This window comes from Pomacea canaliculata, linkage group LG6, assembly GCF_003073045.1.
Source record: "Pomacea canaliculata isolate SZHN2017 linkage group LG6, ASM307304v1, whole genome shotgun sequence".
Classification (NCBI taxonomy): domain Eukaryota; kingdom Metazoa; phylum Mollusca; class Gastropoda; order Architaenioglossa; family Ampullariidae; genus Pomacea; species Pomacea canaliculata.
Genome location: NC_037595.1, coordinates 16,383,190 through 16,409,782, shown reverse-complemented (window position 1 = coordinate 16,409,782; position 26,593 = coordinate 16,383,190). Strand labels below are relative to the sequence as shown.

The window sequence follows — 26,593 nt, the reverse complement described above, 5'->3', positions numbered from 1 at the left end:
ATTGTAGCTGAATGAAAGGCGCCTTCACATCAGAGGTTTTATTGTAAAGAGTTCACGAATTACCACCGCCCCCTCCATAAAAAGCATAGTTCTTAAAAGTTTGAGGTTAACTGCTAAAAAGAGTACATCTGAATCATACACCCAAACCCTTCCAATTAAGGATACTACATTTACTTATTGGTTTTGCTTTGTTTTTAAAATATGCCTTGTTTAGCTATTACAGCTGCTGTGCAATGCAATTTCATAGCAAACTAAGTATAGTTTTTGGATCATCATGAGTTTTCAGCAATAATATACATCTGAACAGTATATTTGAAAAATCATTTAAATTTTATAAAAGAATGCACACATAATAGGTGATCGTGACATAAAGAACGGCTCACCTGTGTTCAGCATCTCCTGGTAGCATCTAAACACTTTATCTAGGTCTACACTTGTGTCCGTGTATACTTTCAGTTCACGCTCACGGACAGCAAGAGAATGTTGGGCCAGTGCTTTGTCTCTACCAGTTGCTTCTACTAAAGCGAGGAAGTGTTCCTTGTGGTCAATCAGATCCTGTAATATGCGTATCTGAATGCTTCCTTCAATGAGAGAATCAAATATTTTCTCAAGCCAAATGCGTGCTGTTGTGATGTAATGGACAGCGTTTGATCCCAGATTCTTCTGCTTTTCATGGTCACCTGATAAAAAATAAGCAAAGTATAAAACAAAATCTAAATTTATAAAATTAACAAAAGCAACTAAAATATGTAGAAATATTTAAAATAAACATTAAAAATTAATCTCAAATACATGTATCTAATAACAATGAATAAGGCACACTGTAACAAGGAGTGTGAATGTACGTCTTTTTCCCTTTTGTGGTTCCATGGAAATTATTATTGTTTATGGTCTACAGCTATGGTATACAGCAACTGAATACAGGTGAATGGCTAAGCTTTAAGCACAACGTCACATATAAAACTCCTGAAAGAAAACCTGCAAATGTCAAAGTCTCCAAATTAGACTTACTGGATTGTTAACCTGAATGTCTCGTAAGGTTGGTTGGTTGTGTTTTACGTCATGCTAGAGACTAAGGCTATACCACGGCAAGAAAATGTAATATTACAAAGGTTGTGATACGAATACTTGTTTGTTTGTGTTTAATGCCGTGCCAGCAATTAAGGCTTTATCATGGCGACAAAAAGTTATCTTACCTTAAAAAATTTAGGGAAAAAACCCTCCAACTGATAAAGCCATTACCTTCTTAAATCCCAACGCAACAAGTAAACAATAATGTAAAAGAGTGGATAAAGTGTAAAAACGAGTGCTGAAGACCATAAAGGCCACCAACAAACCAAACAAAACCAAGACATGAAATTTCTTAAATCTGATGTTAGAGTCCTATCGTCCTTAAAATTCTAAAGACTGCTGCCAATTGGATGGACCTAAACAAAGCAAAACAAAATATTTGCTGTAAAAAAAACCTGATACACCATGGCCAGAAGCCGTTTTCTGTCAACCATCTTATTACAGGGTTTCCGCACAGTTGAAGTTGACGTTTCAGGCATTGTATGGACTGGCCTCGAATACAGAGAGCAAAGTCATCTACATATAACGAGGCCTCGAAACATGAACAGACAGTTTTCAAGATTGAATCTTTTTTTAATGTTGAAAAGAGTTGGAGAAAGAACGCTGCCCTGTTCCTGAGCATCAGACAGGATAGACCCTACTTGAACTTGAAAGAGGCGGTGCGAAAGAAAATTCTTGATAAAGAGTGGCATACAGTCACGGAAGCCAAGGGCGTGAAGACCCAGCAGAATACCTTGGTTCCAGGTAGTGTCGTACGCCTTCTCCAAATAACACACCTAAAACGAGATACCAGATGAGTCAGGCATTCACCATGCATTCTAGAGTTGTGTACAGAGAACTAGTAAGAGCGATAGGACGGTAAGAGTTGGAATCAGAATGATCCTTGCCAGGCTTTGAGATGGGTAGCACGACTGCCTCTCTCCAATGGGAGGGAAACAGCAGGACACCGAAATAAAGTTAAAGATATCTAGAAGTAGAAGGAGAGAGACCTGTGGAAAATGAGTCACCAGCTGATAGGAAATGTCTGGGCCCGGTGTAGAGTCCTTGCACTTCTGAAGGGCCTGCTGCAGTTTAGAGAGAGAGAAGGGTAGAATGTACTTTTCAAAGTTATCGGAAGAAAAGTCACAGCCAGAAGATTCCTGAACAGATTTCAGGCGCTGGAAATCTGGAGAGTAGTGCGAAGAGGAGGAGTCGTGAGCAATGTTGGATTCCAAGAAATTAGTAAAAACCAGTGCCTCTTTGAGGAAAGAGACCGCAGGAGACCTATCAAGCCAGCCTGAAATCTTCCCTTTATCTTCCTCAAGGCCGCCTACTTGGGAAGTGTTATGGGAGGACAATCAGAACACAAAACATTGCCACGCGATTTTTTTGCCTGTATAAAAATGTATCGATCCTAGTTCTCGGCTAAGTTCAAAATTCTGTACGTTTACCAGAGTAGGATTGCGGAAATCAAGGCATTGAACCTTCTAGTCTTTCTAAGCCATCGTGAACACATTGGTAAACCAAGGTCGATATGGTTGCCGAAGCTACTTCAGCTAAAACACTTGTAACAATCTTTAAATGGTGGTTTTGATTACTAGAATTATCTAAATTAGAACTGGAACTTGAAGAGTCGGGGGGAACAGAGCGCCTGAAAAACAAGCCAATCTACCTTAGATTCCACCCAACGTTTTAAGATTATTGTCCTGCTCCAGACTAGTTCAAAATTGTAAAATTATAGGAAAGTGATCGCTGCCGCACAGGTCGTAATGTACAGCCCAGTTAAAATCTAATAACAGTGCTGGGCTGACCTGTGACAAATCAACTGTTGACACTGTGCTGCTATATGGCCAACAAAAGGTGTTTGAGCCATGATTTCAGAAGCAGAAATCACTTTCCATAGAAAATCCTCCCAACAACTCTCATTATGGTCAGTCGAAGCACCACTCATTAAAGTCTCCCAAAAGGACAGGAGAAGGAAGTTGGGTGAGAAGACCCTCAAGGTCCTGTCGGGAGATCCGAGCAGAAGGAATACGAAAACCAGAATGACCCCAACCACAGCCTTCTAGCAAACACTGCACGACCAGCCTGCTGATTGGTGTGGGCCACACCAACCTCCTGTCTAGGAGAAGTCCGGGCCAAAGAGGTGTGTTGGTATGATTGGCCGCAACCCATCAGGAACCTCAACCTCAAGGATCCTATCCTACCCTGATATGGGTTGTCCTGCATGGCAAACACAGGGGGCGTAAAGAAAGTCGCAGAGCAAAAACTGTATCAAAGGAAAGGTTGATGAGAAAAAGGTAGGAGAAAGACAAGTAAAGACAGAAGATAGAAAAGGTCAAACTATAGTATGACAGGGAGATGTTTCAGATGAAAGGCCAGTGAGAGAGAAAAAAAAGTGCATAAGGGAAAGGAGTGGGCCAGCTTAGTCACCCAACTGGAGAGAGGCTGGGTGTTCAACCCTAGTATGAAAAACAAGAACCTCAAAACCTGCACTTAATTCTGGTGCTGATTAATGAAATCTACCAAACAGTTGGCCTGTCATAGCACCTAAAACTATCTGGACTAGCAGTCGTTGGTTCCTTTTTGTGGATACTGGGAAAAGTTTGAAAAATTTATCACTCAAAAACCTAGCACTGAAGAGTCAGGCCTGTTATCAATATAATTTAATCTCTTATTTGTTTTCTTTTTTTATCTGTTACACATCTACACTCATCTGACCTTGGAGTTCACAAGAGACCCTACTTTTATTTATCAGCGAGTACTTATACTTATATCTTCATGTTGTTTTTGATGTCTTTCCATGTTCCATCACGTGTTTAAAAAGTTCTGATTTCAATGTACACATGAAAACACAAGTTTAATTCAGTCAAGGAGTAATATCTGTCTCAGTATTCAAATGAAGCAAAATATACAACTAAAATGTTCATTCCATCCGACACACAATGAGGCAGCTCAGTGGCACAAGGTAATGTCAGCGCCTGTCACAAATACATTGAGGATTGGCTACCTCGGTTTTGATCTCACAGGAGTTTTTTCTGCATGTGGTATCTATTTACAAGGCTGGTGTCTTTGCCCTGATATTGCCTTTGTTGCTGGCTTGTCATAAAATATAAATCCCCATCACCACTACCACTCACAACACACAATAATGAATAGCGAAATATAAATATGAGAACCCATCAAAAACAAAAAACGAAAGGGTTCACATATACAAATAAAATCAGTCATTCATGTCACAATAGTTCCATGAACTGCTAATATCATAAAAGTGAAAATATACAAAGTACCAAATTTCAGGATGTAATTGATCATGGGTTCCCATGTAATAATGAAATGCAACATGTCCGAGTCAGACTTCACTCTTTGTTCCCATGTCTTTTCCAAGAAAACTGACAGAAGACTTATCAGGCGCACATCATGCAGAGCTTCTGATTTTGACTGGAAGCAAATATAAACATTATCATCAATATTTCTTTCACTACAGCACTGCCATTCAAAATGATAATTCACACCAAAAAAAAGTTTCAGTTTGCTGACATTTCTACTTCAATAAATGTCAGTAAATGACAAATCATGTTTGCTTTTTGTAACATTTTGTATTTTTGTGCACATTTTTGCTAATTCTTGTGTAATTATTGCAAAACACTCATTAATAATCCATTTGTTTGGCATTTATAAGGTTATTTTGATGTAATTGATATTATTGGTATTTTTAGGAATTTTCGCATATCCTGATTTAAAACAATGTAAACCAGGATATGCCAAAACACCTAAAAATACCAATAATATCTGGAAAAAAAAAATCTTAATAATTTAACTGAGATCTATCTGTGTTCTACCTGCTAAAATTAACATGGGCCCCTTCAAAAATCACTTTGCGGTTTCGCAGATGGGACCCAGACCGATTTGCCATATGGAACCCAGATGTCCCCCCTCCTTTTTTGTTCCCAATGCTACTAGGGTTATTTGTTTCTTTTTGAAAAAAACACTTGCTGGCAGGTCAGGTCTAAACACCACAAAAAAAACCCAATGAGCTATCTGGAAAAAAACTGGGAGATGTATTGAAAAAATGCATCACATGTAGTGTCACTAACACTAATGACAAACTGGAATGATTTGGATTCTTAAGAAGTAGGAATGTGTGGTGCTTTTTGTTTACCAAAACTACCTCCTACTGCCATGCAGGCAGAAAAAATGGATATCTAGTTCACCCAGTGTCAAGCTTGGTGGGAGTTTAAGGCCGACTGCGTACAGCTTAGGGCTGATGGGTAGTTGGCTTTTGCTTGGTCACCGTGCGAGCACCGAGAGGCTGGCCAGAAGGGGTGTGAGATCACTGAGAAACAGAACCGTTGACACGTCCGTAAGCTGAAACACCTGTGCTGAGCCTTAATTTGGGCAGCTGATGTGTTGTAAAAAAAAGGGGGTTTCCACCGTACGCTGTCAGCAACCGCGTACCCTGAGGGCTATCAGACCGCAACCTAGCGGCAGTCACCGCGCGGACCATCTTGAGAAGTCAGCGTTGTGCTGTAGCCCATAGACACATCACCACAGACATGTGTCCTCGACCGTATTTGTGGACCGCCACCCTGGGGCAGCCCGCAGCCGTCAACCACTAAGGCAGGGGTGGGCAATTAATTTTCCCAAGGGGCCGGATGAGAAACTGGAATGGTTCTAGAGGGCCGGACTAATATAGTTAACTCAGTTTTATCCAATACTGTATATATAGTATATTTACTGGTGGGCGGCCAGCGGGCGGGCCGGTCAGAGACAGGAGGCGGGCCGGATCCGGCCCGCGGGCCGGCGTTTGCCCAGGTCTGCACTAAGGGGAGTGTTTAGCGACTTTAGTCCCTGCCTCACATATACATGTATAAGCATCCTTACGGGCAGAGACATCGTTAGCAGAAACTTTATTCTGTGTATTATTGATGTATTATTCAGTGAAATGTTGCAGCGTAATCCAGTGGACCTTGTGTTTTTGTACGGAAATAACGAACTTTGAATTACCAAGTGTGATGGCGAAGTGTAAAACAGCGTAGCGTATGTTGTGACATTCTAGAGAGGAGTGTGGTAATGAGACTTTTTAAAAATCTGTTGTTAAATATTTAGTTTTTTAAAAATATGTTAGCGCTCTTGTTGGGGAAGCTTCACAACAAAGCAATCTCGTATTGAATGCGCACATCAAACCGTGTGGTGTGATACCCTACCATCATGAAGAAGAAAACAATAGCTGCCAGTTAAGTAGACGAACATAAGAATTAAAAGTCAAAGGGTCATCTATCAAGTTAATCACCAAGTGGATAAGCTACAGTTTTTTTAAATGCAGTTGATAAAATAACGGATTTAGTTTCGGATAAGATAAATAATGGTTTACACTCACACAAATCTTGTATACATCTGCAACATGTAAAGGTAGAAAATAATAACTCCCGTTACATGTATTAATTTTTTCCTTTCCCTGTTTATCAATAAAGAAATGTAACTCTTGTGTTTTTCCTTGCTTTTGTTTTACTCATTGCCTGATGCATGAAACCTAAACTTCAAGCACAACAGATAAAATTCAGTCTTCTGGCACGTGTAATTAATTTTTTTTTAAATTAAAAACGACTAAGAAATTAAAGCTTTCCTCACCTTGAATGCATCATCCAGAGCCTCAAAGGCAAGCTTCTGCAAAAGTCCCCCAAATGAGGGGGCCACCTGATCCCGCAAATTCAGAAATACATCTAACTTATTTTCTGAGCACATCTGAAACACAAAATAACATTACATGTTGACATAGTATTTAAAAAAAATAAGCAGCCATGAGAGCTATAACCTTTTTGCAATAGCATTCTCTTTCAGTGAGAAAATGCCTGCCTCATTTGATAAACAGCAGAAAAAAAGGGTCTCTCAAAAATGGAGAAGTCATGCCAGTAAATTACTGCATTGCAGAGCACTGATGCCATCAGCACTACAGTGCACACAGACTGCAACAGATTATACTGGTGCATAAGACTGCAGAAAATATTCAGTTAATTGCTCAATTTAAGGTAGAACAAATTCATTGGAAATGCATTCCTTAAAGGCCTGTTATTTCCCCCTTATTTAGTCATCTGCCACCTACCCACTATTGAATCCTTTAAATGTGCACTGAAAACACACCTCTTCCGTAAAACTTACTCCTAGCAACCTTTCCCATAATGCTAGTCCTTTTTCACACCATTCCTTTTGTAATATCATGTTACTCTCAGCTCTTGTTCTTGTTATTTGGTTCCTCTTTGTGTTTTCTGTATTTGATTTTATTCTTTGTTTTGTACAGGTGTTTATTCTTTTATAGCTCATATGTTATTTGTTTTCTTGTCCCTCATATGCTGTCCATATTTCATTCTTGTTCTTAAGCGCTAAGAGCATGCTCCTTAGGAGTGTGAGCATGTGTTTTACAAACTTGCATTTATTATTATTAGTTATACTTTCTCATACATTAGTTGCATGTTAGCTGCATGCACAAAGGCAATATAGTGCAGTGTAATGCCTTCGGGTTCACTTATATATATATATGCAACACAAAGTGAATGAATTATCACTTTCACTTAGGTTCTGTATCTAAGCAATACCTGTTTGAGCTCATCTTCGAAGCAGTTTGTAATCATCTTCTTCATTTCATGTTTCAATGGCGTGCACAGGATGTCATCGGTAGTTGCGATCAAAGAAGCCCACATCTGGGGAAGAAAACGGTGTAGATGAAATTGATTCTACAATAGTCCAGTTGTGTTCACATTTCTTCTTGTTCCTAATCACCCCCAGTGGAGCAAAGGGCTCCAGGTGTTCACATTACATAAAGAACAAATAGTCCACATCCATGGTTACTCTTCATCTGTTTCGTACCACATCCTCCCTTGATACTTTAAACTATGTTAGGTAACATATAAAATGTTAAGGTTAGGCATGCAACACTGCGATCTAGATATAATGACTCTGAGTAAGATGACAGTTAAGTCCTAGCAGGAATGATTGCTAATGGGAGACTAAGAGAGTGGAGAAAAGATAATTTGTGAAGTGAAAAAAAATCCACAAATCACTTGACAAGTTAGAGGCAGATTAGTTGATTGTGGTGAAAACCTTTGACCGGTTCGCATTGCTATTATCGGTTCTGAAGCGCGCTCGGTAGACGGAAAGAGCCCATGTGTAGCTCGCTCCCAAGCTCCACTGCTCGCTATACATGGGTATTTCCGAGGGTTCCCACTTCTCAGCGCAACGCGGTCACCGAGACAAGCGCAACATACTTCATTAAAAAAAGAAAACTGATTTACAACTTAAGATAAAATAGCCAAAGATAGCAAGGATTGAAAAAAATGACATTTACTGCAATGGTCAGACAAAAATAAACCATTCTTAAAAATAGAGCTACAATGAGCAAATAGCGTTTTAGTTTGTTAATAAGTGTTCGCAGAAGATGATCACAAGATGTAAATATGAAAACAAAATGTAAATATGTTATGATTTTGTGTTACTTTGTTGTATAGCATTTGTTTGCCTCTCCGTTTGCGCTTGTCTGGAACATTCGACTGCGATAGAATAAGTAGTGTAGCTTTACAATGAAGAGGGGCTTTTTGGTTTGGAAGTGAGAATGGAGAGACGGCAGCCCAGCCGCTGAGTGAAACTCTGAATAAAATCTACAGTTGTGTGGCAATTTCGAACTTTGTTGTGTTCTTGTACGACTAGCCCACCCTTACGTAGCCATTAGGGACTGACATAATTAAATAAGTAATGAAGTATAATGTCTTTTGTTCTGCTGATGGTGTTAAACATTTTCATGATCTGATACCCAAGATAGCTGTAGCCCTGAGAATGCCTTTTTTGAACTTCTTTCAGATTTGTTATACTTATGAAAATGTCTGAAATACTGACATTATATAAAGCATGTGAAGACAAACTTTGTACTGGGGTCAGGTATTTTGGGCAAACAGTAAGTTATAAAGAGTGTATTTGTAGATACAGATTTCCCGTCCTTCTTTAGGATGACTTCCTGCACTGCTGTGACCCCCTGGGATATCCGTTCTGCCTTGATGTCAATAACCCCACACTGATCCCTCAACTCTTCAAGGGAAAGGGGGATGGAGGTCATTCGTTGCCGTGTACCTTGCTGGGATGCCAGTTCTGCCTTGATGTCAAGTTCTGACATCCCAGCAAGGTCAGGTTTCATAATGACTTCCATCCCTACTTCCCTTGAAGAGTTGAGGGATCGGTGTGGGGTTACTTTTGTGGGTCGGTCGACGAACTGTTTTATGTCCCATCGGTAAAGGGCCTCAGAAGTTTTCTATCTGCGCACTGCACGAGCAATTGTCCACAGTGCAGACGTTTAATAACAGAGATGTTTGTATCAATAGTCTTCTAACGTTGTTGTATTTGATAAAATAAATTTCAATCAAATCAACCTAGGCTGATTTTTTAAAATAAAATCAAGTGCATTTCACATTTTGGCAGACGATCAAGCCTGTCCAAAGACATCCATGGGCCGTACTTTGCCCACCCCTGGTGTAGACTAATGTAGTTGTTGGGTGATGGAGTAACTGGAAGAGAAAGTTTCACTGCTTCGTAATGATGAAAAAAGCACCTTTGACCTCTCGCTTAGAGGCTGCAGCGCCAGCTGCGGGCCCAAGTCCTCTCGGTTCACAGAGTGGCCACACATCAGTAACATACCTACCTCTTCACTGTCAATTTCGGTTTGCTTGCAGGCTCCCACAGTGACACATAAATCCAGCAATCTCAATACACGACCGTTCTTCTAGACGTTCATGTGCAATAAATTCTCATGTCAAGCGGCCGTCCGACTAAAAGCGCGTCCAGCGAGAATATGATACCGCTGACCATGCTTCCCACCCAAGGCCCGCCTACCTTAGACCTGGAAATTGTATCCTATACAGACTTGAAACTCAACATCTACCTGTGTAATGCTTGGGTATTCCTTCCTCACAACTTTCTTGAAAAGACAACGAAAAGAAGAAGGAAACAAATCAACTGACCAAAGTTAGGCCCCCCTCAGCCGTGGGCCTGGGTACAGCAGATTCCCCGTCCCCGCTTCTCATCAGGCCTGTACTCGGGTTTGAAACCAGCATACCTCTCAGTTCAGTTGCCAGCTCTCTAACCACTTGGCTATCCACTACCCCTATCGGAAAAAACCCCTTTGGAGGTTTGTCGCTTAGATTTTAAATGAAAAAAATATTTTATCTAGTATATACTCAAGAAATATCTTTTTATTGAAAGAGAGGCTGGATGTTCACACTCAACAGGAGAAGCCAGGCCTACAGGGGAGAACAGGATTTGGGATATCAGAACTTTCAACATGAACAATGAATGATAATTATTAGGAATCTTATTGTCATAGATCAGTTTGTGAGCTAACACGCAGGCTGCATCAAAGGCTATTTTCATTTGCCATGTAATTTATAGTTTATAAAGAAATAAAAACAACTTTTTCTCTGTAGGCTATGATAAACTTTTACAGCACAAAAAGAAAATACAGGGTTGACCAAAAGTAGGTATATTACACCGATTTAGTCAGGAGAGAGTGCAGTATTAGTGACAGGATTCAGAAATATTGCAATTTTATGAGAGACACTTTGAGCACTTCTGTATACCTATTTTTGGTCCACCCCCTACATTACTAACATCTTCAAAAGCAAAGTAATTAAACCTTTCTGACACACCTTTAAATGTCCAGGCAATTTCCCTTTGTCATATCTGGGAAGATTCAGCTTGAAATGTTCTTTCATCCACTTGCACATATTGCTGATAACATCTGTGACAAGATGTTTCAGAGTTCCAGTAGCATCTTGTGATGTCTCCAACATTGCTGCAGCGTGATCAATGCTCAGGAGTACCATACGAGTTGTGTCTAGCATAAGTGAAGCTTCAAAATGGTGTTTGAAATCATTCTTGAAGAATTCTTGATGCAATGAAGCAGCAAGCTCAGCCTGGCACATTCTTGTCTTGAATGTACTAATTGTTTCAATTCTGTTAAAATTGAAGACAAAAATCATATAGCAAAAACAAAAAAAGAAATATTTCAAAATAAAGAGGTGAAGTGAAGAAGCAAGCAGATATTTCATTTGATGTACTGAACCATATAAAGGTTTTAACATGATGATTTTTAAAAGGATATTTTAGACCACAAATAAAAGAGCTATTTAAAAACGCTAACAATGTATTCATGAACATAAATTTAAGTAAAGTCAGCTCTAGTTCGCACCATTGTTTTAACTACTCCGTACATACCTTTGATTGATGCAAATAATTTGCATGATACTGTATATTGTTCTTACTTAACAAATCCCAAAGCTCATTTCTTGCAAAAATCGAAAGCCCTACGGAAATCAATGAAAGCTACATAGATTTTCTTGCAATGTATTGTATTATACTCATGGCCCCTCTACTGCCTTTACTCTCGCAGCCTCGCACCTCATTCTCACTATCAGACAAAAATCGCCCTTTCTCGATCTTTTCCCAGTTTTTTTGTTTTTGTTGTTGTTGTTGTTGTTGTTGTTTTTATTTTGCCATAATGAAAGATTTGCTTCATTCCTTCTGCTCCCCACTCACCACAGTCTAACAAGGGGATGCAGCCGAGCAGAACTGGCCTACCGAGCACGAAGACCAGACTGTCCCTAGCCACAACCTTCTAGCAAAACTAATAAGGAAGTGCACGACCACCCGATTGATTGGCGCGGACCACACCAACCTCCCATCTAGGAAGACCGGGGGGATGAGGTGTGTTGGTATGATGGGCCGCAACCCACCAGGGACCTCAACCTCCATGATTCCATCCTCCCCAACACGGGTCGCCATGCATGGCAAACTCAGGGGACCTAAAGGAGTCCACGGAGAATGAGTTACATAAAAAGGCATCAAGAAAAGAAGACAAGAGAAAGTCCAGTGTAGACAGAAGATAGGAAAAATAAAACTGTAAGGTTACAGGGAGAGAGTTCGAAAAATAGTATAGGTCCGCGATTCTCAAACGGTGGGGCGCGAGGGGGGCGCGACGTGCTTGCAAAGGGGCGCGAAGGTGATAATTTTTAAAAAGTTTCTTATACCGGTATTAGTGAAATTAGCTTACATTGCTGGCTAAGAGGGGCGCGCGGACGTACCTTTGTTCGTCAGGGGGGCGTCACAAGTAAAAGGTTGAGAACCGCTGGTATAGGTGAAAAGGCGGGTGAGAGAGAATAAGGCAGAAAGACAGGGAAGGATGGCATGTAACTTTAGCTGAGAATGTCCCAGTGGCGTTACCACAGGGATTGAACATAGGCCGTGACGATAGACATACAGTCGGATGACACCAATGATTGCAACTGACCAGGAAACAGAAACATTGCTCAGGATGTCAGCATGGCTATGGGCCTAAATTATTACAATGTCCTTGTTGCAACAAAGAAGAGTCGCAGGATGGTATGGAGCTGGACCATGAGAGTTTGGTTAAAATTATTAGGAAGAAGAGCTTGGAAAACAAATAGAGAATCTGAAATCATTAACAAGTTCTGCTCTGAAGATTGATGAGTGTGCTGGAAGGATAAGAAGATGGCCTGAAGCTACACAAGTCAGGCTGAAGTTGCCTGTTGCAGATTGCAGGATAGAACTGCTGCCGCAGCTACAGGTCCACCATCTGTCAAGATAAAACAAAATCTGTGATGGTCAAAAACATTTATTGCAGGTGTTGAAGAAATATAAGGTCACTGGGGTCACCTTTTCTAACAGTTGTAAAATAAAGATGAATCTCTGGAAAAGGAAGAGTCCACAGAGGAGCTGGCAGGAGAAGAAGCATTACCTTTTAAATATCCACTCCAAAAGCCTGTAAATGAGGCATGGTACAGATGGATATATGCCTCTTGGCATAAATGGCATACAGGGTGGCATGCCGAGAATGAAAAACAGAACACTAAGCAGGGTTTCCAGAGTGAGCTTTCAAACAGAAAGTAGAAGGTCACCAGCATCTGCATACTTTGCACATGAGGGGTGCCAAAGGGACCCAGACAGATGTGCAGCCCACAATGATGAATATGGTCAAGAATTTTAAGATAACAGCCACAGATTAGTGGATTAGTCCATATTGGAGTGGGCCAGGGCACTATACAGATGAGGACCATGTGGTCTGCCCCCTAGCTGAAATGGCCAACTATTCGAAGAATGTCCAAGGCTTTCTGACATGAGAGGCGTATAGATTTGATATGTGGAAGGAAGGATAGTTTGCGGTGAAAGATGACTCCACAAAGTTTGACTTCCTGTGCCACTTTAAGAACCATTCCTTTACAGAGATAGGTATGGAAACACCACTTTACAAAAGTGGATGCATATAGACTTCGGAGGTGTTTGAAGCTATTTCTTGTAACCCACCTTTGCACACCCTTAACGCACATCTGAAAATTGCGTTTGAGGCATGGAAGAGATTTTACCTTATATTGATCTTTGACTTCTGTATTGACGTTTAAGCCGTAGGTAGTTTAACGCAGTTTAACTGTAATAATTGTGAGAAAAAGGGGTACAAAGGAAGAATTGGCTGGCAAATGAGCTGGCAAATGAGGAGTGGACTGTCATTCCATGCAGGACATGTCTAAGTAACTCGTCAGACAGTCCATCTATCCAATTTTTCTCCACAGTGACCCACACCAGACCAGCATGACTTTTTATCATCTGGTAGTGATGAATGATGAATAAAAATGATGATTAAACTTTTGGGGAGTTAATAATTACATAGTAGTTTTTAAAAACATAGGACACACACATACACAGTCTCACCCAGGTCCATTCTTTCCACAAATTACCTTTGTAGGCGAATTTCCACCAACCGGTTCACCATGCCTTTCATTAGTTGACCAAGCATCTGTAATATAATTTTCCCTTTTTGATGAAACATTCTTATTTTTAACTTTAAAATTCATTTATGAAATACTTAAAGCAAGTATGTGGTATGTGACAATGTGGAGAAGATAATTAACCCTGCTGTTGAGTGAGTACCTGACTTCACAGACTGATGGGAAAGACAAGCCAGCAAGGGACAGGAGATGGCCCAAAGACTGGCACAGAGATAAGGGACAGCTTTTACATTCTACTTCCAATGGCTGTAAGATCACAGGACTACCTTACCTTTACTTCTGTAAAAATTGAATGTGCCTGTTTACAGTTATAGTTCATAATAAAAACAGTTTTTTAATAAATCATAATCTTGACATACTTGTTTTACAGAAACGTTGAACCATGTTGGGGCTTGCATGTAATGAATCAGAGCTGCAGCAATGACCTCTAGAGGAACCTTCACCTCAAGCAGCATAGACAGCAAAGGTTCAAACTCAAGACAAGCAACAATAGTCCTGATCAGAAGAGGGTCTGCCTCAATGTTTGGCTGTAGTCTCATTAGAAAATCCTTATAAATGCTGAAAGGCCAAACAAATATTTTAGATTAAAAGACTGTTATTTGGCTTGATCCCTTAAATGTGTATATTACAGAATCAAAGTTTAAGAGTCGACGCAAATTGCTAGCAATGCTTGTGTTTGGATGTTGAAATATTAATCTGAAGGAGTTACGGAAACTTAAATTAACTGGTGTGATTTACTGCTCAAAACAATGGACAGGCCAGTTGTATAGAGAGGGCTCTTAATAAGAAAATCAAGTAGTCTGCTTTTATTTCATAAACCATGATTTTAAACACCTGTAAAGGGGCAGTTAGGACAGATGTTTATTTATAAGCACCAGGGAATGAATAAATATAAATGATACCAAAGAAAAAATGCAGTTTAGAGTTAAGCTTCTTTAATAATCAACAGAAAAAGAACAATAAATACATGTAGTGGGAGTTACTGGTTTTCACCTTCATGTACACAAGATGTACACAAGATCTGTTTTGTGTGTTTGTTAACCTTCGTTCTTACTTGAAAGTAAATCTCTCGTCTTTGGTGGCTTTGGTAGTTTGATCAATTATCTTTAACAAACTTTATCTTATCCATTCGCTGTTTGACCTGTTATCTATACATTATGCTTAGGTATGCCTGGTGATCGTTGTGACGTTCCATCCATTTTCTGAGCCAGCTTTCAAATCATCAAATCCTGAAGCCACTGCCACACACAAAGCTTTCTTCTGAATGGGTTTTCTAGTCACTATAATGTTTCTCTGACTCACTTTACTCCCAGACTTTTTCATCTATCACTGAATACACACTTTTATGAATTTTAGATAATCTCCACTTTCGCTTACACTTCCTCGGGGACCATCGCCTTTTTTGCACGACAATCCTAGCCAAGGTAAAATAGCCCCACTGCCTTGGTGCATGGTTTGTTGGTTAGTTAGAATTTTACGCCATGTCAGCAACTGCCTTGAGGAAAACCTTGGGAAAGATAAAAGCTATGGAAGTAAACCCCTACATAAAACACGGCATCAGCAGGCCAAACTTTCCAGGATAAAAGTACCGGCCAATGGCCAGCGCCTACGTGTTCATGACCAGATCAACTACCGGCTGCGGCTCTCTTGGAGAAGAGTCGGGCGCTACCAAGAGTATAATGCTCAATGTTAGGACCATGGATATACACAGCAAAACAGACAACATGCCGGGTCGGTCGAGGGCCAGATCAACAATGACCATACTCCCTATCAGCAGGTTCCAGTGTGGGGTCAACGAGAAGTGTGCTACTGTAGCCAAATCAGAAACCAAACCATAAATAAAGCTAAGAGAGGAAACATCTATTAGCACGTGAAACGTAAGCACATTACACCAGTGTAGAAAAGTGTAACAACTTACCCATGATCTAATGTTTGTGTTTTACATCATGCCAGCAGCTAAGGCAATAACCACGAGCTAAAACGGTACCGGTGGGACATCGTGGGACTGGCAGAGGTCAGATAGACAGGATTTGGGGAAACAATAACGGACGGCCACAAACTGCGGTACAGTGGTGAGGACGCCAGGAATAAGTAGGGCGTGGGCTTCCTCATGCACAGAAAAGTAGCAGTAGCCATCAACTGTACACCCGTATCCAGCAGACTGATCTTCATACGTGTCTCAGCTAAGTGCCGCAATGTCACCATTGTCCAAGTATACGCTCCAACATCCACACATGGAGACAACAAACTGAAGGAGTTTTACCAACAACTAGACAAGGTTGTGAAGGCAGTTCCGAAGAAGGACATCCTCATTGGACTCGGTGACTGGAACGCCAAGGTCGGCCCAGACGCCCACAATTAATGGGTAGGAATGGCGGGCAATTTTGGCCTTGGCAAAACCAACGACAGGGGCATCAGACTCCTAGAATTTGTGCAGAGCTAGAGACTCACCTTAGCCGACACTCTACACCCCCGCCAGGCGGATTGGTCCATAACCAAATCAGCTATATACTACTGACGAGAAGCTTCATATCCAGCATCAACAAGGTCAAGACGAGGATGTACGCAGGCGCTGACATAGGTAGCGACCATGACCTTGTTCTAATAAATCTGAAGCTGAAAGCAAAGCGACTCTGAAACACTCTCCGAATTTGCAGAATCTTCAAGACACAAATGTTACATAAGAAGTCTTCAAGTCTTCATAGTTGGAGGAAAATTTGCTGAACTGAACCTGGTGAACTATGATGTTGACACCCTCGCTGGATACATCAAAAAGGTGCTAATGTCAACATAGGGATAAGAAATAGCCATGGATCACGAATGACTTTCTAGAACTCTGTGAGGACCTTTAAAAGAGAAAAAGAAAACATTAAGCAGCTACCAAATACAGAGAAAGGAACTTTCCCATTCAGAAAGGGATGAAGGCAGCTAGCTAGAACTGGATCAAATCAAACCAAACTTGATTGTCTGTCCGAAGAAGTCCAAGACAGAAATTTTTCTTTTGCTCACAAACCCAAACCACATATACAAACATAATATAAGCTCATATACATACAACATACTGGTCAAACATGTATACTCATACCAGACATTCAGCACACATACACAACTACACCTTCTCACAGATACATACGTGAACCTCCTAAGGAGGATGTCAGATAATATGGCAGCCTGTCACGAAAGAGTAATAGGGCTATAGTGTGGGTTTTACTTTTCTGCTCTATTCACGAGACGGGCGGACGCGCTGGTAAACTGACTGACAGAAGGGGGAATTGTTAGCCTATGGCGGTGCTGACCGTCAGAACAACAAAAGGCCGAGAAGTTTCACCGCCGCTTACATCACCTACAATCACTAGGCAGTGGACTGCTGACCGTTTACGTCACGACGGACACAACGTAAGGTCACGACATAATGCGAGACGCTGTAGTTGTCACCACTGACGTCACGGCGGTCAACATACGGCCCTTAATTACGTCTTTGAGAAGAACAATATTGTCACTCGCAGATACACTAGTGAATGGAAAGCAGACAATTGGGCGACGGGATTACGTATCGTATTACTAGAGGCTGGAGACTTTTGTCTCACACTAGCGGTGATGCGTGATTGGTCGTAGTGGTATGACTGACCAATCGGGTGCATGTGTGGCTCAAGCCAGCGTTTTCCTTTTGGGTTGGGACCCAAACTCGAGGCTTTTCGCTACTGACTCTCAGAAGGTGAGCATCAAAAGAGGACTTCACAGCTCAAGTCTTCGCCACCTCGTGTTGTCAGCTACTACCAGTCAGACAAGAGACGCGGAGTAGGGACCGACCAAGAAGGTGTTTGCCCACTCACCAACCTGAGTGTAAAAGAAGAGTGACCTCTGTTCCTGCGAACCCACGATCAACTCCTGCAATCGTAGTGGACACGTTGCTCTGGTCACAAGAGCCGGCGCTGATTTCTACTTGGAGAAACTTCAGGCCTGCTGGTGACAGAAACGGGACGCATACTGGTGCAAGAAGCGCTCGTTGGCTATTTTGTACTTCGTACATCTCTCGTCACGGTGGCGGACAACGGACGAACAAGGTCATCGGCCATCATTTCTTCTGCGTCGCGTTGGGAGGGCCCTCCATACAACACACACAACTGTGACAATTGTGTGTGTTCATCAGAGACTGTACATCCTACACAGCAAGGGCACTTGGGTCCAGCTAAGTGGTGTGTGTTTGCGTATTGTACAATACGTATAGAGTGGGTGATTGTGTAGTGGTACGAGCGTGGTAGGTATCTGGATTAGTATTAAGGAGTAGGTTAATGGGACACCCTAGATAACTGCGAAGATAGGGAAGTAGTTCATTTGCATGTTCTTTTGATTCCTTCATTGTTTTGTAAGCTCACGGCATTTTTATTCTTGTGACTTAATAAGTTTTTTTTTTCTTTCACTAAAATTGCGTTGTGTTGGCTCGAGTCGGTAATTAGCGTTCATTAACGTTAATTAGGAATTTAGCGAAAATGCATCGCGCACCTGATTATGTCGACCTGGATGGCCGAGTAGTCGAGAGTGTAGTAAAGACCAAGACCTTACTACGAGGCTCCGCCCATCCCACGTGCCTAGACCCCATAGGGTAGACGACACAGCCTTACGAGTCCTTGTGCCTTTTATTTAGGATGATGATGGCTGTTGGTTGAAGGACCTCTAGTAGGCAGCTTTCCGCACACGTGGAATTTGTAGCGCCTGCCCGAAAGCAACAGCTGAAATTTGGGATGGATAGGGTGTGTTTGGTCTGAAATGTTATGTGCCATCTTTCTGATTGCATGAAGGTACGTCAGAAAGTGGCAGCTGTGGTGTACCAGTGCATTTCTTTGCCTGGTGGATGACTCTGGCCAGTCTTGCCTTGTCTTTGACGAGGAGGTGACCATACCAGGCGGCGATGTTAAATGTGAGGATGCTCTCAACAAAGGAACTGTAAACAGTCTCCAGTCCACGAGAGTTGACGTTAAAGCTACGGAGTTTCCTCAAAAGGTACAGACTTTGATGGGCCTGTCTGTACTTTGGTTCATGTGATCGCTAAAGGAGAGCCTTCCATCAGTCACTGTAGGTACTTAAAACTGGCAGCCCTCTGTACCTGCTTTCTTTTGATTTGGATTAGTGTGGAGAGAGCGGTACTGCCATCTCTTCCATCGTGTGCTCTCCCAAAGCCCATCTCGTCCGTTTTTTCAACATTTAGCTCCAGACAGCTGTGGTCAAACCAGTCCTCCAGTTTACCCACAAAGACCAAGTACTGTGTCAGGAACTGCTCCTCTTTAAGACAACTAAGGCTATATCACGGCAACAAAATATAATCTTAGCATAACGACAAAAAATAATCTTAACACGTTTATGGGAAAAAACCTCCTGAGTGATATAACCATAACATTCTATAAAAATTCAACGCAAGAAATAAACGATATGTAAAAGCGTGGGTCAAGGACACCAACGAACCAAATATCAAGAAAAAATAATTACCAGGGTATAACATTTCTTAAATTTGATGGTAAAGTCCTATCCTTAAAAATGTAAAGACTGCTGCCAATGGGACGGACCTAAACAAAGAAAACACAATTTTCTGTTTAAAAACTGCCGACGGATAGTCTGGAGCTCAGGACAAACAATCATAACATGTACCACACTAAAATTTACCCTACACCAGGGACAAAGGGGTGGTGGTTCACCTCGTAAAAGGTGTCCTTTCGTGGCATAGGTGTGTCCTTACTTTAATCTAGCAAAGACCACCTCCTTCCTCCTCACAGGACAGCACGAAGGTAGGCGATCAGAAAGACAGAGAAGAGTGGCACATAATTTATTTTGGCCCAGAGTGTCCCAGTGGCGTTCCGCAGTGAATATTGAACATCCATCCGCCAGTCGGACTGAAGCAGCCCGTAGCGGTTGGCAGGATGTAACTGCTGCTGCAGCAACCGGACCAGCACTTGGGACTTTGGAGCCGTCTCTAAAGACGGAACAGAATCCAGGATAGTCAGAAAGAAGTTCATGAAAATGTTGGAGAAAGATGAGGTCACTAGTGTCCCCTTTTTAAAAGCTGTAAGAGCAAGACGAATCTCTGGAACAGGAAAGGTCAAAGGAAGGGATGAAAGTAGACGGAAAGGCTCTACCTGTTGAATATCTATTCGGGCAGCTTGTAGGTGAGGTGCCACACGGAGTGATAATGGCATTTTGCTCCTAGGTACCAATGTAATAAAGGGCTACACGCTGAGGTCCAAAAACAGCACGGTACAAAAGGTTTCCAGGGTGAGCTTTTAAATGAAAGACATAGGATAGCATGAGTTTGAAACGAAGGAGAGAAAGTGGAGGCTCACCAGCTTCTGCGTACAAACTTTGTACAGGAGTGGTGCGGAAGGCATACCAACAGATGCGGAGCTCTTGATGATGAATAGAATCGAAATTTTGAGGTAGGACTCTCAAACAAAGCCATAGATGATGGATGCATAGTCTAGCTTAGAGCGGACTAGGGCACGATACAGACGAAGCAGGACCGTGCGGTCTGCCCCCCCCCCCCAAGCTGACATGGTCAGCTACTCGAAGAATGTTCAAGGTTGTTTGACAAGAAATGTGTAGAGATTTAAAATGAGACAGAAAAAAAATTACGGTCAAAGATGACCCTAAGGAATTTTTCTTCCTGGACTACTTTGAGTACCGTGCCATTAACAGAAATAGATGGGTTTGGAAACACCTCTCAGTTTGCAAAAGTGGATGTATCCTGACTTCGCAGGAGAACATTTGAAGCCGTTTTCTGTCATCCATCTTTGTACAGCGTTTACGCACAGTTGCAGCCGGCGTTCGAGGGGGGGGGGGGGAAGAATTGTGTTTTACGCCGTGTCAGCAGCTAAGGCTATATTACGGCAAGCAGCCAGCCCTGTAAACAGATGCCACGTGCAGAGAAAGATCAGCGTGCCCGAGACGAGAAATGAACTCAGGGCAGCCAACCTTCACTGTATTGGTGACAGGCGCTAACCGTTGCGCCACCGGACCGCTCTGGCGTTCGAGGCATGGTAGGGATCGGCCTCGAATGCAGAGAGCAAAGTCATCTACATATAACAAGGCCTCCAAACCTGGACAGACATATTTCAAGATTGAATCTATTTTGATGTTGAAAAGAGTAGGAGAAAGAATGCTGCCCTGAGGGACGCCCATTTCCTGTTCCTGAGGATCAGGCACGATATACCCCACTGTCACTTGAAAAAGGCGATGCGAAAGAAAATTCTTAATGAAGAGTGGCATACGACACCCGAAGCCAAGGGCATGAAGGTCCAGTAGAATACCTTGCTTCCAGGTAGTGTCGTACGTCTTCTCCAAATCAAAAAATAAAAAACACACCGACAAAAAAAGTGTTTCTGACAGGTGAGAAGGGATGCTTGGACTGTGATGTTTGTATGGTGTGAGATGCTTGTGATGACGGGTGCCACCACAGCTTTTAGAAGGAGGAGGCATAGCCTCAGAAGAGACCCAGGTCATGTCTGCCTGGATAGACACAGAGGTTGACGGCCATCTTTTAACGGCTACCAAGTAGGAAATGGAGCTTACAGTAGAAGATGCTCTTGAGGAGCCACCCACTACACGATGGCAAACATCAGTGTAAGAGACGCCAGATTCCGTGCGTACACGCTGAATGGCTGCCTCTTCCTTCCACTTCGGGCAGTCTCTAGAAGAAGCAGCGTGCGACCCATCACAGAAGAACTTTATTTTAATATGTACCTCATTTATTTAATTTGGTTTCTGCAAGAAATCATATTATAAGGTAAATGGCTAACCAAAAATATTCTGTTTCAGATTTTTTTTGGAACACGTGAGTTTTGCGAAAAGTTGTAACAGAGCTCAAACTGTCAGTCGGGTTAGGGAGATGATAGAGATGATGTTTATATAACGAAATGCATACGTAAAAAATATTTAAAAAATCATAGCTAAGAGGGGTCATAATTAACAGAGAGGTTTTACAGTATTTAAATAGCCCTTGGCAGAAAAAAGTTTCCCCAGCCCTTGTCTACATAAATTGACAATCTTTCACGCTTGTCTAAGACACCTGCTTAAACAGCAAAGAACCAAGATCAAATTAACATACCCATATTGTTTTACTGCAAACTTGAAGCTGTTCTTTCGCCTGACAAAGTCTGAAATTCCCCACCAGGTATCCTTCTTGAAGTCAACTAAAGGATGACATTCTGAGAAAGGGTCAGAGGCACCTCTCAGAAAGTGAAGCAGGGGAACACAGCACAGCCAAGATGGGTCAGGCTGGAAACTCCAATCCACATCACTCTTGTCTATCAAGTGACAAATTACATCTGCCAAAATCCTAAAAAAGCAAAGTAAAAACATTGACAGAAATATAAAAAAAGTAATTCCTTCTTTTAATTCCACAGTAAAATGAAGCTCAAAATGTGTAATACCAGTCTACATTTATCTAAGACCTGTTTGAGTTGTTCTCTGTCTTGTTTGCTTTTATTACACTCCAACAGCACATATGCAGTGCTAAGTCTATCACCACATCCCCTTAAAAAGTGATTAAAAACCAAAGCAAAAACCTTAAACATTGCCAAAAATGAATCAATAATACTGCTGACCTACCATAATCATGTAATAAATCTAAACTATCCTTCAAAATATAGGAAATATGAGATTCTTTCACTCATTTAGAACCAAAATAAAAAAAACAATAATAATACTAAAACAAAAATCTGAACCCTTTAACCCTCTAACAACTGCTGAAGTTCATATGGACATTTATCTCAACATTTTGAAATTTCTTTACTTTCACACTTTAGTGGTGGTCATCGTGGATGAAATGAATTTTCAAATATCTGAAAAAATCATATGGCAAATTAAAATTCTATTGTTAACCACTGGCTGGGTCCGTATGAACCCCGGGTATAAATGCCACATAGTAATTGATCAAGAGAACAGAACCAGAGTGAAAGAGTTGTGTTGGACATAATATATGGGTTGGAAAATAGTGAAAGGAACGTAAAGAGTGACAGCTTCTTCACTAGCAACCAGCACAGTGCACCACCACCATTGCGGACTTGTCTCCTAGACAACATCAGGAAAAGAGGGCGCCAACAACAGTAGACAACACCTGTGGCATGAGATAGACGTGACCCTCCTTCTACACATCCCTAAGCCCTTCCCTTCCCTCTCCTCGTCCAGCCCACTCCCCCAAGATCCCCTTCCCTTAAAGCGCAAAAGCTCCTTTGGGTGAAAGGCAGGTCTCCTTTTAACATCAACAACAATGAAGTGGTTAAGCCACCTTTCGGTGTAGATTCAAGTGTAAGTTCAATGTGGGTACTATAGAAGAGATTTCTTGTGTGAGTGTCTAAGAAACGTTCTTCAGCTGGTGGACTTTCTTGAAGAGACTTTTGCTTGTAGCGAAGATGTGATGGGACCACAACAAGTTATTGTCGATGGTAACACCCATGAGTCTGTGGTACTGCACTTCTATTATTGATTGAGCGCCTATACTGATACTGGGAAATGGGGTGTCTATGTTTTGTCTTTTCTGTCTGTTTCTTAGAAGCATGACTTGAGTTTTCTGGGGGTAGGCTGGTTGTGTTTTACGCCATGCCAGAAACTAAGGCTATATCACGGCACCATAAAATAATCTTACTTTAATACGTTTAGGGCAAATCCCCTAAGTCAGTGATGCACAACCTTTTTCGGCCTGCGGGCCATATTCCCTTCCGACACGCGTGTCGCGGGCCGCTTCACCGCAAAAATTACCCCAAAAAATAGAACATACCATTTTTATTAGAAAAAAGTTGTACTTAGTGGGATATTTGAAGCTGCTTTTCCGAAACCAGCTTCTGAATGTCTGGCTGCATCGAAGAAACACCAAGTCTGAGCACTGAATCGAAATGTTCGTCCGCGAGGCGATTACGTAAGATGGGTTTCGCCCGTTTCATCACTGAAAACGTTTGTTCACACACATAAGTACTTGTAAACATCGTGATCATCCTTAACGCTTGTTTTCGGAGATTTGGAAAAGTTTCTGCAGGCAACACTGCGTAGAAAGCAATTGTCTGCATCGCTCGAAATTTGTCAAGTAGGGATGTCTGGCTTTGCAAGTCAATCAGTTCCAGTTGCAGGTCTGTCGGGGCACTTGACACATCTGCCGCAAATGGATTTTCGAAGAGACGTATTTCATCCTTCAAATCATGAAAATCCTTAAATCTTTCACTGAAATTATCCTTCAAGAGCCCCAAAAGTTCTATCACTCTTTCTTTGGGGAAAGACATATGTTGCTGCTGATCCTGACGTAGAGATGTACACGTTGGGAAGTGGACAAGCTCCATCCTTCCCGCCTGCTGAATGAAGAGTAGTAATTTCGCTTGGAATGCTGTTATGTCCGCATACACATGCGAAATCAACTTGTCTTTCCCTTGTAGTTTGGTGTTGAGTTCATTCAGATGTGACGTGATGTCGCATAAAATCGCCAAATCCCACAGCCACGAGGGGTCCTTCAGATGAGGCACTTGCTTTGACTTCTCCGTCATAAAAATTTCAATCTCATGTCTCAAATAAAAAAACCGTTTAAGTACCTTTCCTCGGCTTAACCAGCGGACTTCACTGTGAAAGAGAACGTCTTCATATTCGCATTCTATTTCTGTCAAAAATTCCTTGAAAGTTCTGTGGTTCAACGCCTGTGATCTGATGAAGTTTACAGTGCTGACCACAATCTTCATCACATGGTCCAGATGAGTCGGTTGACTCGTCAGCAGCAATAGAAAACATTTCGAAACGTGCTGCTTTGTCCCTTAGTTTTGACTGGAGATGTTTCCCCATATCTTCCACTCGCCGTGCAATTGTCGTGCGAGAAAGGCTGACGGCTTCAAATGCATTCTTCTTTTCAGGACACAGTTCCTCCACCACTGCTAGCAAGCACTTTTTTACGCAGTGGCCGTCGGAAAATGGCTTCACTTCTCTGCTCAAAATGTGAGCAACTCGGTAGCTTGCAATTACCGCCACCTCATTTTCTTGTCTTTTCTTGCTAAATATTCTCGTCAAGCCTCCAATTTCTTGACGTAACTTAGCAATGTTTTCTGTGCTACTCAAACCAAGGATGCCATCATACTTGTTCTTGTGCTTTGTTTCATAGTGTCGTTTAATGTTGTGTTCCTTAAAAACAGCCACACTTTCTTTGCAAATCAAACACGTTGGCTTGCTATCATGTTGTATAAAAAAGTACAGATCTGTCCACTTTTCTTGGAAGTTTCTGCACTCAGAGTCAACTCTTCGTTTCTTCGGCTCTCCCATTTCACCGGCGCACAACTGTCACCCGCCACGACTAAAGGACATTTTAGTACTATGTCACAAACCTGCTGTGTTATTTTCTTTAAATGTTTTTTTTTTTTTTAGCTAGGAAGGGGATAGGAAATTGGAAAGGGGGAGGTTGGAAGTGTCAACAGTCTGAGGCGGGCCGCGCCATACGGGGATGGCCGGCTGATCTGTGTTTAATTAAGTTTGGTGTTGATAGGTTGTTTTGTTGGAAGAACAAAGGAAAGAGTGTAGTATTGTTTTGGATGTGTGTGGTGTGACTGGTTTTTTTTTTTTCTTGACGGGAGAGGAGCGGACGGGTTTTTTCTATTGCAAACAAGTCTTGAACGACTTGTGGTGTAGTCCTGAATTTGCTACTTATCTAAAGATTGGTTTTGTTTTTCTCTCCAGGTTTTCTTTGTGTTTTTATTTCACTTTTGGTTAATTGTTCTTCGTCTACTCGCCTTATCCGCCTGGGGTTCCTGACCAGCGCTGAGTTGAAAATAATTTCAAGAAGATTCCTCGTCTGAAAGGCACTGTAGAGTGCAGGTGACATACTAGAGGCCCCGAAAGGTGTTGAGGGTCAATTTTGTGCAGTTTGACTTTTCTTTAAAAATGGATTCCTTGGTTATTGAACTAACAGGAAAATATTATACACTGCTATGTTAAACTAAAAGTTAGAAATTGTCTTAAAATACATTTTAATCGAGGTACCCCCAGGCGATCCGTCCTGATTTCCACAGGAAAATGACGAAATTCAAACGCTGTTTTGGTATTGTTTCCCTGTAAGAACCCCACTGTTTTATACCTTGCTAGAAAGCCCGGAGTCTGTATTTTCAATCTGTTTAACGACTGATTCAAGTATTAACCAATCAAAAGACCACTAATCCCCTGTGGAATGCGGCGTCCCTCGTTCTCAAACACTGGTTTCCTCCAAAGACGAAAATCAAGAATGAAATCTATCAAAAGATTGAGAGACGCCCCTACGTAGGGATAAATACTTCTTCTTCCCTTTTTTTCGTTTTTTTTTTTTTTTTTTTTTTTTTTGGGGGGGGGGGGGTTCATTATTATTACTAACATGCCGATTTCCTGTACTGTGGGCAGAAGCTTCGCGGGCCGGATATGGCCCGCGGGCCGTAGGTTGTGCATCCCCGATCTATTGTATAACATCAAAGGCATTGGCAAAGTCAACAAATAAGAAAGCAGAAAAATGGTTGGCATTGATGTTATTTATCCATTCTTCCACCATAGATGTAAGTGCAGTGTGGCAAGAGTGATGTGGCCTAAAGCTGGATTGGTTTGGGTGGAGAAGCTCATGCCTTTTGTAGTTGCTTATGGATGTGTTTTTCTACGGGTTTTGAGAAAGGTGATAGGCTTGAGATTGTAGGGTCACTTGGATGATTAATGCATTGGGATAACTTTTGCTT

At 41.7% G+C, this 26,593-nt stretch overlaps 2 protein-coding genes across 4 annotated transcripts in view; both read right to left on the bottom strand.

Moving 5' to 3' along the window:
• LOC112566806 (E3 ubiquitin-protein ligase rnf213-alpha-like) overlaps positions 1–26,593 on the bottom strand; it is a 206,149-nt gene that overhangs the window by 159,062 nt on the left and 20,494 nt on the right. For all 3 annotated transcript variants that reach the window (XM_025243173.1, XM_025243172.1, XM_025243175.1), the window contains exons 9-16: positions 21,982–22,212; positions 14,249–14,447; positions 13,839–13,897; positions 10,737–11,043; positions 7,644–7,748; positions 6,682–6,795; positions 4,341–4,491; positions 384–680 (exon numbers count right to left, since the gene is read on the bottom strand). In XM_025243173.1, coding sequence (XP_025098958.1) covers positions 384–680; positions 4,341–4,491; positions 6,682–6,795; positions 7,644–7,748; positions 10,737–11,043; positions 13,839–13,897; positions 14,249–14,447; positions 21,982–22,212 — 1,463 coding nt within the window. The remainder of the gene's footprint in view (positions 1–383; positions 681–4,340; positions 4,492–6,681; positions 6,796–7,643; positions 7,749–10,736; positions 11,044–13,838; positions 13,898–14,248; positions 14,448–21,981; positions 22,213–26,593) is intronic.
• Positions 23,972–25,677, bottom strand: LOC112566807 (general transcription factor II-I repeat domain-containing protein 2A-like). Its single transcript, XM_025243176.1, has 2 exons — positions 24,751–25,677; positions 23,972–24,714 (listed from the first exon to the last, which is right to left on the bottom strand). Exons 1-2 carry the CDS (start codon positions 25,164–25,166, stop codon positions 24,498–24,500), a joined length of 633 nt encoding a protein of 210 aa, XP_025098961.1. The 5' UTR covers positions 25,167–25,677; the 3' UTR covers positions 23,972–24,497.